Source organism: Anolis sagrei, chromosome 6 (assembly GCF_037176765.1).
Source record: "Anolis sagrei isolate rAnoSag1 chromosome 6, rAnoSag1.mat, whole genome shotgun sequence".
Lineage (NCBI taxonomy): Eukaryota > Metazoa > Chordata > Lepidosauria > Squamata > Dactyloidae > Anolis > Anolis sagrei.
Genome location: NC_090026.1, coordinates 120,714,225 through 120,726,229, shown reverse-complemented (window position 1 = coordinate 120,726,229; position 12,005 = coordinate 120,714,225). Strand labels below are relative to the sequence as shown.

The 12,005-nt window shown below is 40.8% G+C and overlaps 1 protein-coding gene across 6 annotated transcripts in view; it reads left to right on the top strand.

Moving 5' to 3' along the window:
• Positions 1-12,005, top strand: part of DPP6 (dipeptidyl peptidase like 6) — a 692,619-nt gene that overhangs the window by 468,185 nt on the left and 212,429 nt on the right. For all 6 annotated transcript variants that reach the window (XM_060782596.2, XM_067470371.1, XM_060782595.2 and 3 more), the window contains exon 3: positions 2,609-2,707. In XM_060782596.2, coding sequence (XP_060638579.1) covers positions 2,609-2,707 — 99 coding nt within the window. The remainder of the gene's footprint in view (positions 1-2,608; positions 2,708-12,005) is intronic.

The following is a 12,005-nucleotide window of genomic DNA, read 5'->3' as shown; positions in this document are numbered from 1 at the left end:
GCCAGCCTAACAGCTTTGGGAAAACAAGAGTATAAGCTATCACACTCCCACTTGCTTAGAAAACATCCTTTCCCTCTTGTTTGGAAAACATCTGAACCCTTCAGAATTTTGGAGAAGCAATGAGACCTTGACCGTCAAATGTACATTGATTTCCCCCTCTTCTGTTTACCCATCCTTGACAAATATGCATGTTAGCTAGAATCCATACCTCGTGCAATTCTTGCTTTGAGAAGGAACCAGTGTGCATTAAAAAACAGACAAGAATATACTTGCATGGTCGCCATAAAAAATAATAATTGCCACTGCTGTGGCTAATCCATTTGTAGTGATTAAATATCAGTATGGGGAGAGGAAGCACAATACTCACATATTTCAGGATAAAACTACAGCTCCTTGAAGCACGAAGAGCAGCCATTTGCCCATAATGAAAATGATTATTAATATTTATGACTCATTGTGTCCCAGTTCTTAAATGCCGTCTGCTTCCTCGGCTGTAGTTTGAAATGAATTCGTCACTCCTCAGTGTGCAGCAGAAATTTCACGGAAACCTCTGCTCCATTGTGTACTGAAAGTCCTCCAAATTCCAAAATCCTCCAGCCAGCATGGCCAGTGACCACACTAGTTGGGAGATTCTGGGATATGTAGTCCAAAAACTAACATTTCCTAGCTCTGGCTTCACAGAGTGGAGGTTTACAGAAGATGTATTGCTGTTACATTCTGGAGCTATGGATAAAGAAGTGGGTCAAGAAGGAGAGGTACACGGAAATCCTAGCACTGGACAAAACAAAACCTGATTCAAGAGATTTGGATGTCTGAGGCAAATGAGAAAAATGGTTTCAGGGATATTTACATCAATACTAAATAGTGTATTTCACACCTCTAGTAATGATGAGTATTTAGGGTTGCAGGACACATTGTTGACCTCAGGAAGAGCAGCTTTTAATATCTTCCACTTGAGGCAGTTGCCTCAAGTGGAAGATCTTGGGGCCAGTTCAAGACAGACTTACCCAACAATTCAGTACATTTCTTCCACTTGAACACCCATTGCTTTTTCTTCCAAACCCTTGTGCTGGCTGAACTGCTGACCGAAATGTCAGTGGTTCAAATCTGGGGAGCAGGGTGGGCTCCAGCTTCCCATGTGGGTACATGAGACAAGCCTCCCACAGGATAATAAAAAATCCAAATGTCCCCTGAGCAACATTCTTGGAGACAGCCAAGTCTCTCACACTAGAAGAAACGTGCAGATTTTCAAGTCACTCCTGACATGAAAAATAAAAATTAATTGCACTGCTACTGTGCTACATTTGGGAAGTCAGATTTGGCCATGGTGGTCCACGCTCTTGTTACATCCTGAATTGATTGCTGCAATGCACTCTACATGGGGTTGCCTTTGAAAACTGTTTGGAAACTCCAACTAGTCCAGTGGATGGCATCCAGGTTGCTCATCGGAGTGGCATACAGGGAGCATGCAATCCCTTTTGCTGCGCCAGCTCCACTCATTGCCAATCTGCTACCAAACACAATTCAAAGTGTTGGCATTAGTCTATAAAGCTCAGCTTACCTGTCTGAACGTATCTCCTGCTATGAACCATTGCGAAGTCTAAGATCGATGGGAGAGGCCCTGCTCTAGGCCTCACCATCCTCGCAAATACGACTGGTACCGAAGAGAGACAGGGCCTTCCCAGTGGTGTCCCCTCGCCTGTGGAACTCTCTACCCAGTGACATTAGATTTCCCCCTCCTTCTTATCCATTAGAACAGTGATTCTCAACCTGTGGGTCCCCAGATAATTTGGCCTTCAACTCCCAGAAATCCTAACAGCTGGTAAACTGACTGGGATTTCTGGGAATTGTGAGCCAAAACACCTGGGGACCCACAGGTTGAGAACCACTGCTTTAGAATGAAACTCAAAACCTGACTATGGGACCAAGTGTTCAAACAGTAGAGTCAGCAATTTAGAATGAGATCCAATTTGTGAGAATGACAATGGACCGGCCTGGACTATGATTTCAAACCTGTGTGATTTAAACAATGCTTTAGTAATTTTAAAGCATTAACAAATTGGTTTAATTGCTTTTATCATTTATTACTGTTGTTGGCATTGAATGAATGCCTGTTGTGAAGCTGCCTTGGGTGAGAAGGACGGGATACAAATATGCGAAATAAATAAATACTGCTAGTCAAGTCACTCAAACATCTTGCAGTTGTTTTTTGCATGAGATTCATGAGATGGTGCAAGATGGTTTATTAAAACATTTGTTCTCTCACTATTTTATACAAGACCCTCATGTAAATGACAGAACAGGTGCATTTATGAAGAGGCTCAGAAAATTGCCTTCAGCCTCCAGAATCCATGCTTTCAGGAGTTCTGAGAGTTCTAATCAAATATAAATTTCCCGGGTTCCTGAATAAATAGGGTCATTGAACCTACTCTGTTTCCATCATTGATTCAGGAGTACTCTTGCAGATATCTGCTGGACCAGGAAAATTAATTCCAGTGAAAGCTACATGGTCCTTGGTCAGAAGAAAATGATAAGATGGAATTTGTGGGATGTGGAGCAATAACACATATCTCTCTTTCCTCCTCTCCCCCTTCTGAATGTTTTCCAGTTGAAGATAACAGCCAGTCTCAAAAGAAGAAGATTACAGTGGAAGATCTGTTCTCTGATGACTTCAAAATCCATGACCCAGAGGCTAAATGGATAAGTGGTAAGTCTTGCAATCAGATGCGAATATAACTTCTGTCACCTCTTGTTATCATTTGTTTTCCAAACTCTCCCCTCTCCCCACTCACACTGCATTTCACTTTATTTTTATCTTGCAAGTTTTCACAAATTGAAGCCACAGTACTTTCCGTTGAGCCAAAACTGCATTCCATCTAATCCAGTGCTGTCTGTTCATAACTGGGAGCTATTTTCTCTGGGATGAAGCAGATACCATTTCCCAGCTATCAATACTCAGCTATTGAAGGCGGGGTAGTCATTCATATTCATTCCATTCATATTCACGTACATACTTTCGTTCCAAAGTGTATCTCAAGGCAATTCAAAATGTCATTTCTTTTCATGTCATTAATATCGCCATGAAACCTAAACTTTTCTATACAGTTATATTGAAAAGCATAACAAAGACAGGTATTTTAAAGACCTAAAAAATTCAATGGATCTGCATCCATATTCTATATAGAACTATGGCATCTCCTATTTGTCTTTGGGTCATCTGCTCATTTACTCCTTTCCACCTAATGTCAAGGATGTTGTTCTGGTCCTGAACTTGTGTGCCTGTCATCAGTAATGGACTGGATGAGGGCCAACAAGCTGAAACTAAATCCAGACAAGACAAAGGTACTCCTGGTCAGTCATAAGGTGGATCAAGGTGTGAGATTACAGCCTGTGTTTGTGTTTACAGCCCCTGAAGACACAGGTCCACAGTCTGGGGGTGAGCCTGGACTCATTGCTGACCCTGAAACCCAAGAGTCAGTGGTGGCCAGGACTGCCTTTGCACAGTTAAAACTTGTACCTTGAGATACCTGACTTGGCCATGGTAGTCCATGCCTTAGTCTTGGACTACTGCAATGCTCTCTATTTGGGGCTGCCTTTGAAGATAGTTTGGAAGCTTCAACTGGTTCAGAGATTGGCATCCAGGTTACTAACAGGAGTGCCATTCAGAGAAAGAAGCATTCCTATGCTGCAGCAGCTCCACTGGCTGCAGGTCTGCTTCCGGGCTAAATATAAAGTGCTGGTCATCACATTTAAAGCCCTAAACGGCTTGGGTCCAGACTATTTGACAACCTCATCTCCCACTATAGACGAACTGGGACACTGAGAGGCCCTCCTCTTAGTCCCACTCCCATCTCAAGCACAGCTGGTGGGAATGAGAGAAAGGGCCTTCTCCGTGGCTGCCCCCCACCTCTGGAATTCACTTCATAAGGAGTTAAAGATTTCCCCTCCCTCCCCACTTTCAAGAAACAGTAGAAACCTTTGCTCACTGGCTTACAGGGAGCAGGACAAGGAGTTGGTAATACTACCATTATACCTCTGATTAATAGCTACCATCCGTATCTGTGCCCTGTTTAATAGCTACCATCTGTATCTCTGCCCTGTTTGCCCCATCAGCTCAATAGATATCTTGAGCAATTATCAATCTATTTGCCCCCAAGGAACTGGGAAACTGATGCTTCTGTTCGATGTTTGATGTTTTGTCCTATGTCTGATATAGCAGGCCGTGTTTTTTCAATTTAATTTTAGTTGTTAAGTCATAATTTGTGTTTATATGTTAGATTGCTAAATTTCATTACTATGAATGTATAAAAAATAGATCTATTTAAATACACTATCACTGAATTTCGTTTGAAGAGCAAATTTTCAGAATTAAGGGCAGAAGATATTATAGAGAGAAGTTGGTAACTCAAAAGCCAGTATAGAGAAGAATGCATTCTCTTTTTCCTCAAGCAGAGTGGTGACACTGAGGCCTAAAAACTGGCAAACTCTGTTATGCAGGAGCTTTCCTTTGTTCTTAGTAGCCTATCTTGATCTAATAATTTCTTTAAATTATAGCAGAATTACTGCATGGAGGATTTACAGTCATGAGAAACTAACATAGCAGCCACATAACTCAGTCTGTCAATCCACAAGATTTTGGCTGCATTTCAACATTGTTGTATTAAAGAACCTTGTAGAGCTGTTCTCTGTTGAGATCCCCAGAACTTGCTTGGCTTGATAGTCAGACTCAGAATGCAGAATATTGCAGAATATTGCCATAGTGCCCTGGAAAGAAGCCATTGTGAAGAAGTATGGGAAAATAGCTCACAAGATAAAGTCATTTTATGCAAAGCTCTGCCTTTGATTGTAAATCTAGTTAGACCTGATATGTTTTTTGTTTTTTACTGGGGTCCTGATCTTATGTGAAGCAGAAAGGCCAATTCTCACTTTACAGTTTCTATTCTGGAACAGATACGCCATTATAAAATGCGTAAGTGCCCCATCTCATTAGCATGGATATAAAATCCAGCCCACATTCCTTCAGGTGAAGAGAAAACTTGTACTCAAGTATTTTAAAGTTATCCATATCTGTTTTGATCCATGTTTTCTTATACAAGTATCCTGCTAGTTAATGTTTGTCTAGCAGTGGACGAATAAGGGTGAAACAAATGACCAGACTGTAAACTAACTGTCCTCTTGCAACTCTAGACTGAGATCAGTGCAGATAGATGTCTCTGTCATCATAGGCATACAGATAATAACAACTACTACTCCTACTCCTACTTTATTCTTGCATCCCGCCACCATCTCCCCAAAGGGACTCGGGGTGGCTCACACACAGCACAAGGTGCCTAAAAAGAGAACATCAAATAAAAAATACAACTAAATAAAACATATAAGCATGAAACAACAACTTACACTCAATTAAAAACAGCGGAATTGTACCCCTAAACAAAGACGTGTTAAATGTTATATAAGATAGTAGCAGAGCAGGTGTTAGTAGTTGTTTGAAACTATGTGATTGGTTTGCAGACATTTGTGTACAAGGGGGTACCAGAAACAACAACTCACTATGAGTGGGACAGTTTTGTTTTGCAATGAACAGTTGATATTTTGGAGTTTCATGGGGCATCTCTGCAGGGACAATCCATATTAGATTCAGTGAGACCTACTCCCAAGAAGTGTGCAGAGGATTTCTGCCTCAACTGTGTCCATTGCTGTTCAGCAGACTTGAGGATTCAACTTCTTTACATGTTCAAGGACTTTCTGATACTCCAGGAAGATGTAGAGTAGACATAGTAGTCATTTGATGCCAAGTTCTTGTTTCTACTGATGTTACATTCGGACTGGGGTGACTTTCAGCCAGCTTCCATTGGACAGCTCCTTAGTATCTTTGGGTTCTGAACAAGGAGAGAGGTGGGATATCTATCTATCTATACACATAATAAAAATTTAAAGTGTGTATGTGTGTATGTGACGGAGGTGTCCAGTTACACAGACAGCCTCCCGCCTCCACAAATAGGTGATAGTCCAAGTACCGAGAAACCTCCCAAGGCACTCCCTCCACTGACATTGCAGGTTAAAGTGAGTGCCATGAACATGTAGCCCAAATGCTACCCATGTCCTCCCCAAACACTATTGCCCACCATCCAAGGAAAACTTTCATTTGGGGAGAATTTCATCCTACATTTGGCATGTTTCCTCCACCACAGGAGGGCATCTGATGGTTCCTTGTGTGTAATTTGCAAGACCTCACCCACTGCCCCTCTCTTAGCTCTTTCCTACCCTTTCCTATGGCACACAGCAAACAGAGAGGAATTGATCAGCAATTGAACAAGCATACTGACCTAACATGGCCACATACTGGCAGAATTTGGGGGTGACTGCCCTTGTCATATCGGAGTTGTAGTTAACCCTTATCCAGAGAACACTGAACCCAGCCGATGATAGATCTGGACCAAACTTGGTGCACACACACCCAACATGGCCAACTGTGCATACAGGGCTAGTTTGGAGAGGATTGACTCACAATCCTGGGAATTGTAGTTCACCCCCTTCATTATGTATTTTCGAATGGGAGCATTCATAAAAAAATCAAAGACTGCCTTTTTTGTAATGAACAGTGTTACTAATTAACTCATTAACTACTAATTAATTCGTAAATGATATTACCTAACACCCAGGCATGTAGGGGGGGGGGTAGGCGTTCAACCCCCCCCCCCAAATTTTTCAGGTTAAAAAAACAACCTTTTTTTGGCTATTTTTGACCTTACTAACCTTGCATACCTTGTATCTTATACCTTTTACAGAGCAAAAAGGATCTTTGGACTGTATTAAAAATGTTGTTGTGTTATCAAACTACTCTTCATGATTTGCGGAAAAAAAGTTTTACCCCCCCCCATTTTTTTTCTGGCTACAGCCCTACTAACACCCCAAAATAAACAATGCCTTCTTCAAATAACTCGGGCACTGCCAGGTACCCAAGCTACTAACTAAATAGAATAGAGCACCTTGATCAGTAACATTGGCTGGAAGACTTAACCACACAAAGTGTTGATGAGAATAAGGCAGATCCAGGAACCTGTAGAAAGGACAAGAGAAACCTCTGGAAGCAGTTTGGAGAATAAAACATATAGGGTCAGCATTCACTTTGTGCTTGCTCTTTCTCTGGTCTTGATTACAGCCTCAAGTGGCCACTTTTCATTACGAAAGGGCAGGACAATTTCACACAAAGCTTCATGTAAAGGCATAATTTTGCTCTTGTGTTCTTTTGGGGAGAAACAAAAGGAGCGGTGCATCCAGTGGGGTTAGTGGGAAGAAACTCATTGACTGGGATTTGGTTCAGGTTGAGAAGATTGAAGGTTGATCGGGCACTGAAAAAGATCTATGGCAAACTGTCACTAGGAAAGTCATTAAATAAATGTCAAGCGGCTCTTTGAACTGAATGGCTTGGCCTTTTGCTTCTGCTTCATATTGTGAGGTTTCAGATTCTGGTTCCAGTTACATTTGACGCAAATGCTCAGAGAGGGTCTCCATGATGTAGGGCTGCATTCTGTCCAATTTATGAGCCCTGTGTTACAAAGAGAGGGGCCCCTGCTGAAAAATATTAAAATGCCATCATTTTCATCAGAGGTCATCAGAACAATTCGGCAGACTTAATTAGTTCTTGCCTCACCCCGTGGGGCAAGCAAATAATATTGCACTCATTTTACAGCTGGGTAAACAACAAAACAGAGTGATGAATCTTTAAGGTCATCCGAAAGACAGTAGATGGTATGGGAATACAATATGGTGTGCCATCTCCTAGGTCTTGGAACAATACAACATACAATTTGCTTTCCAATCAATTTTATTGCCTTTCTCTTCTTTTCAACCATTGCATCTTTTTATAAACTGGCTCAGAAAAGAAGTCTTAATATACAAGAACACAGCCTAACAGAAAAGAGTTCTATGGGTCCCACATTCATGTGTATTAATGAGGGGATTACAATTTATTTGGGAATCGATAAGATAATTTGAAAGAATAGATATCAGTCATATCCAAATTGTCTTCACATCCACAAATAATGTGTAAAAGAAGAGTTTCTCTAAAGCTACAATACAAATAAACAAAGAAATAGAAAACACTCAAAAGTTTCTGAATAGTCAGCATGTTATGTTGCCAGAGTGTGTGAGTACAGCATGGTCTTGTAGGCTAGAAGGTTAAATATGAATTCATTTGGGATAGTGGGCACCAAAATTGATGGGAGATGTTGACAAGCTGGAATGTGTCCAGAGAAGGGTGACTACAATGATCACGGGTCTGGAGAACAAGTCCTATGAGGAGTGGCTTAAAGAGCTGGACATGTTTAGTAGGCTTGGGTAACAACGGAAAAATTTGGTTCTAAACTCGTTTCGTTTTTAGGGGGGCCCTTGCATTTCGTTTTTTTAAAGAATTCTGAAATTTTCCTTTAAAAAGGTTCAAAATATACAAAATTTCGTAAAATTACAAATCGATTCGTTAATGGCGGATGCGATTGCGCAATATGCTAAAAAACCCTCCAAATGGGACAGGGGGAACTTCTGAAGCTTCCCTCTCCCTCTGTTGTTGACTGTTGGTGTGATAATTTATTTTTTATCATTGATAAAACAAACAACAACTATAAAACTTGCACCAGACATATGGAAATAATTACGAAACAATTACGAAACAATTTCGAAACAATTTTGAACCAATTACGAAACAATACGAAATAAATTGGAAAAAAATCGATTTTTAATTACTCCTCACAGTAGTTCTGTATGGCTCAATATTGGATCGTAAGCTAATTTAAATACGAATTAATAATGAATTACGAAATTAACGAACAAAACCGCCCAAGCCTAATGTTTAGCCTGCAGAAGAGAAAGCTGAGAGGAGACATGATTGCCAGGTATAAATGTGTGAGGGGAAGTCATAGGGAGGAGGGAGAAAGCTTGTTTTCTGCTGCCCTGGAGACTAGGAAGCAAAACAATGTCTTCAAATTACAGGGAAAGAGATTCCACCTGAACATTAGGAAGAACTTCCTAACGGTGAGAACTGTTCAGCAGTGGAACTCTCTGCCCCAGGATGTGGTGGAGGTTCCTTCTTTGGAGGCTTTTAAGCAGAGGCTGGGTGGCCATCTGTCAGGAGTGCTTTGGATGCATTTTTCCTGCTTCTTGGCAGGGGCTGGACTGGATGTCCTACAAGGTCTCTTCCAGCTCTATGATTCTATGATTCAATGAGTCATTCAGGTGAGTAATTTGGCCAGTGGGTCACTATAAGGCTAATGTACACACTTATTTAAATTAGGGAGGGCAAAACACAGTCCATAGATGACATGGGGAGGAGTGACTGTTTTTTTCCCCCACCCCTAGTGTTCAGAATAAGCAGAGAGTTTATAGAATCACAGAAGGGCAATCCTGTCCAACTCTATTCTGATGCACAAGAATACACAATCAAAACATTCATGATCAATGGTCTTTCAGACTTTGTTTAAAAACCTCTAAAGAAGTAGACTCACTACTTTGAGGCAACATAGCCCACAGTCAAAAAGCTTTTATCATCTGGAAGTTCTTCTAATATTTAGGTGGAATCTCCTTTTCTGTAGTTAGGATCCATTTCTCTGGGTGCCCCTGTGATCAGAGAAAACATTTCAGTCACTGTGTTCCTCAAGTGGTTTTTTAACATACTACTTACTAATGAAATTATGAAGACAACTGTGAAGCCTCTTTTACAGATCAATATGGAGTTTAATGGAGCTAAAATCTCAGTTGTTCTCACTGTCTGAGAACATGAAACTAAATAGTACTATACAGGAGGGACCATAGCTCAGTAGAAGAGGATCAAATAGGTCTTTGGTGATGGGAAAGAGGCTGGCCTGAGGTGCTGAGAGTATATGCCAGTCAGAGTAATGCAGTCTAAGTCAAGCATAGGCAAACTTAGGTCCCCCGGAAAGCTGTTAGGAGTTGAAGTCCACAACTCCTGGAGGGCCTAAGTTTGCCCATGCCTTTTCTAGGTCATATGGCTAGAAGAACACGTTGATCTCTCATTTTTATATATATATTTCTCAGAATTTCTGGTATCTCCCCTATTGTTTTTTATTGGCCATGAGACTTTTTGTATTCTCTTTGTCCCCGAAGTCAATACCTGTTTTTGCAGATAGTAAAGGTAAGATTTCCCATTGTCATTAAGTCTAGCCATGTCCAACTTGGGGGGGGGGGGGTGTGCTCACCTCTATTTCTAAGCCGAAGAGCCGGCGTTGTCTGTAGACACCTCCTAGATCATTTGGCCAGCATGCCTGAATGGAGTGCTGTTACCTTCCCACAGAAGCGGTTCCTGTTCATCTAATAACATTTGCATGTTCTCAAGCTGCTAGGTTAGCAGAAGCTGGAGCTAACATCAGGAGCTCTCCATGCTCCCCGGATTCAAATCGTTAGCATTTCAGTCAGCATGTTCAGTAGCTCAGGGGGGCCTACATGTTTTTGCACATACCTTTCTTACAATATAAAGAGTTGTTTTTATACAAGTTGAGCATCACTTATCTGGAAATTTTGAAAGAAATGCATTCTGCAATGTGACTATATATTTACATAATTTCTTTAAAATGGTAGAAAGATAAAATGCTGCTCTTAGTTCTTCCTCGATGACAGCAAAATGACAGATAAGATTTTTCATTGATATACTCTCATTAGACCACAAATTGGATGAATTCATTTGAATATTTCATTGATATGAATTTCCTTTCTATCCCTAAATGGCAAAAATTAGTATGATTTCATATACAGCAGTGCAGGATGAAAGGCTATGCAAATTCTTAATTACTGGAGTCAAGGGCCAAGGTCAAGTTCATGGCGTGGAGGGGTTTGTGAAGTGTATGTGTTATTTTGAAGGTAAATAAAATAATCTGTTTGCATCCCCGTTGCAACTGTGACCTGAGATTGGCAGTAGATTTATTGCAATCTGCTGATAAAGCCACGGGAGCTTCTCGGATGAGACTCAGACATGTGGGCGGGACATGAATTATTTATGTTTTACTCTGCATAATACTTAGAGAGCCTTTGTAGAGAAGAAGCATTAATACCTTCATGATATTTTTAAAAAGAAACAGAACTGTCAGGTAAAGGGATTTTTTTCCTCATTGGCGAAGTTTTTCCACTTATGAAGTACCAACTTTATTTGTAAGTCAGTTCCCAATATCCTCAGTGAAGACGTACTTGGTGAAATCATTTATTTCTTTGACACATTTGTAGCCCTAGTTCCTCTGTCATTGAACTCAATCAAGGCAGCATACCTGGCATTTCTGAGTGGTTTCCTATCTATGTAGTGCCAAGACACAGGCTGACATACCAAGGGTTAATCCCAAGTAGATCGGACCTATTCAATCAATTAGTCAATCAATCAGTGACCTCACTACCTCTGAAGATACTTGCCATAGATGCAGGCGAAACATCAGGAGAGAATGCCTCTAGAACATGGCCGTATAGCCCGAAAAAACCTACAACAACCCAGTATTCAATCAATTGTTGAATGGTGAGTCAAAATCCTCATTTTGAATTCATTGATCCAATGATCCCTAGTCAGAATTATTAGGAAAATGTGAAATCTCCATAACCTTTTTGGAGATTTTATGATCTTGGGAGTAATAGTAACCTGTGGATGCAAGAGTTGGACCATAAGGAAGGCTGAGTGAAGGAAAATAGACACTTTTGACCGGTATTGTTGGAGGAAAATTCTGAGAGTGCCTTGGACTGCTCACTGGAGGAAAGGATTTTGAAGGAAAAGATGAAATACTTTGGGCACATAATGAGAAAACAGGAAAGCTTGGAGAAGATAGTAATGCTGGGGGAAAAGGAAGGAAAAAGGAAGAGAGGCCATCAAAGGGCAATATTTATTTATTTATTTATTTATTTATTTATTTACAGTATTTATATTCCGCCCTTCTCACCCCACAGGGGACTCAGGGCGGATTACAATGTACACATACATGGCAAACATTCATTGCCATAGACATACAACACATATAGAC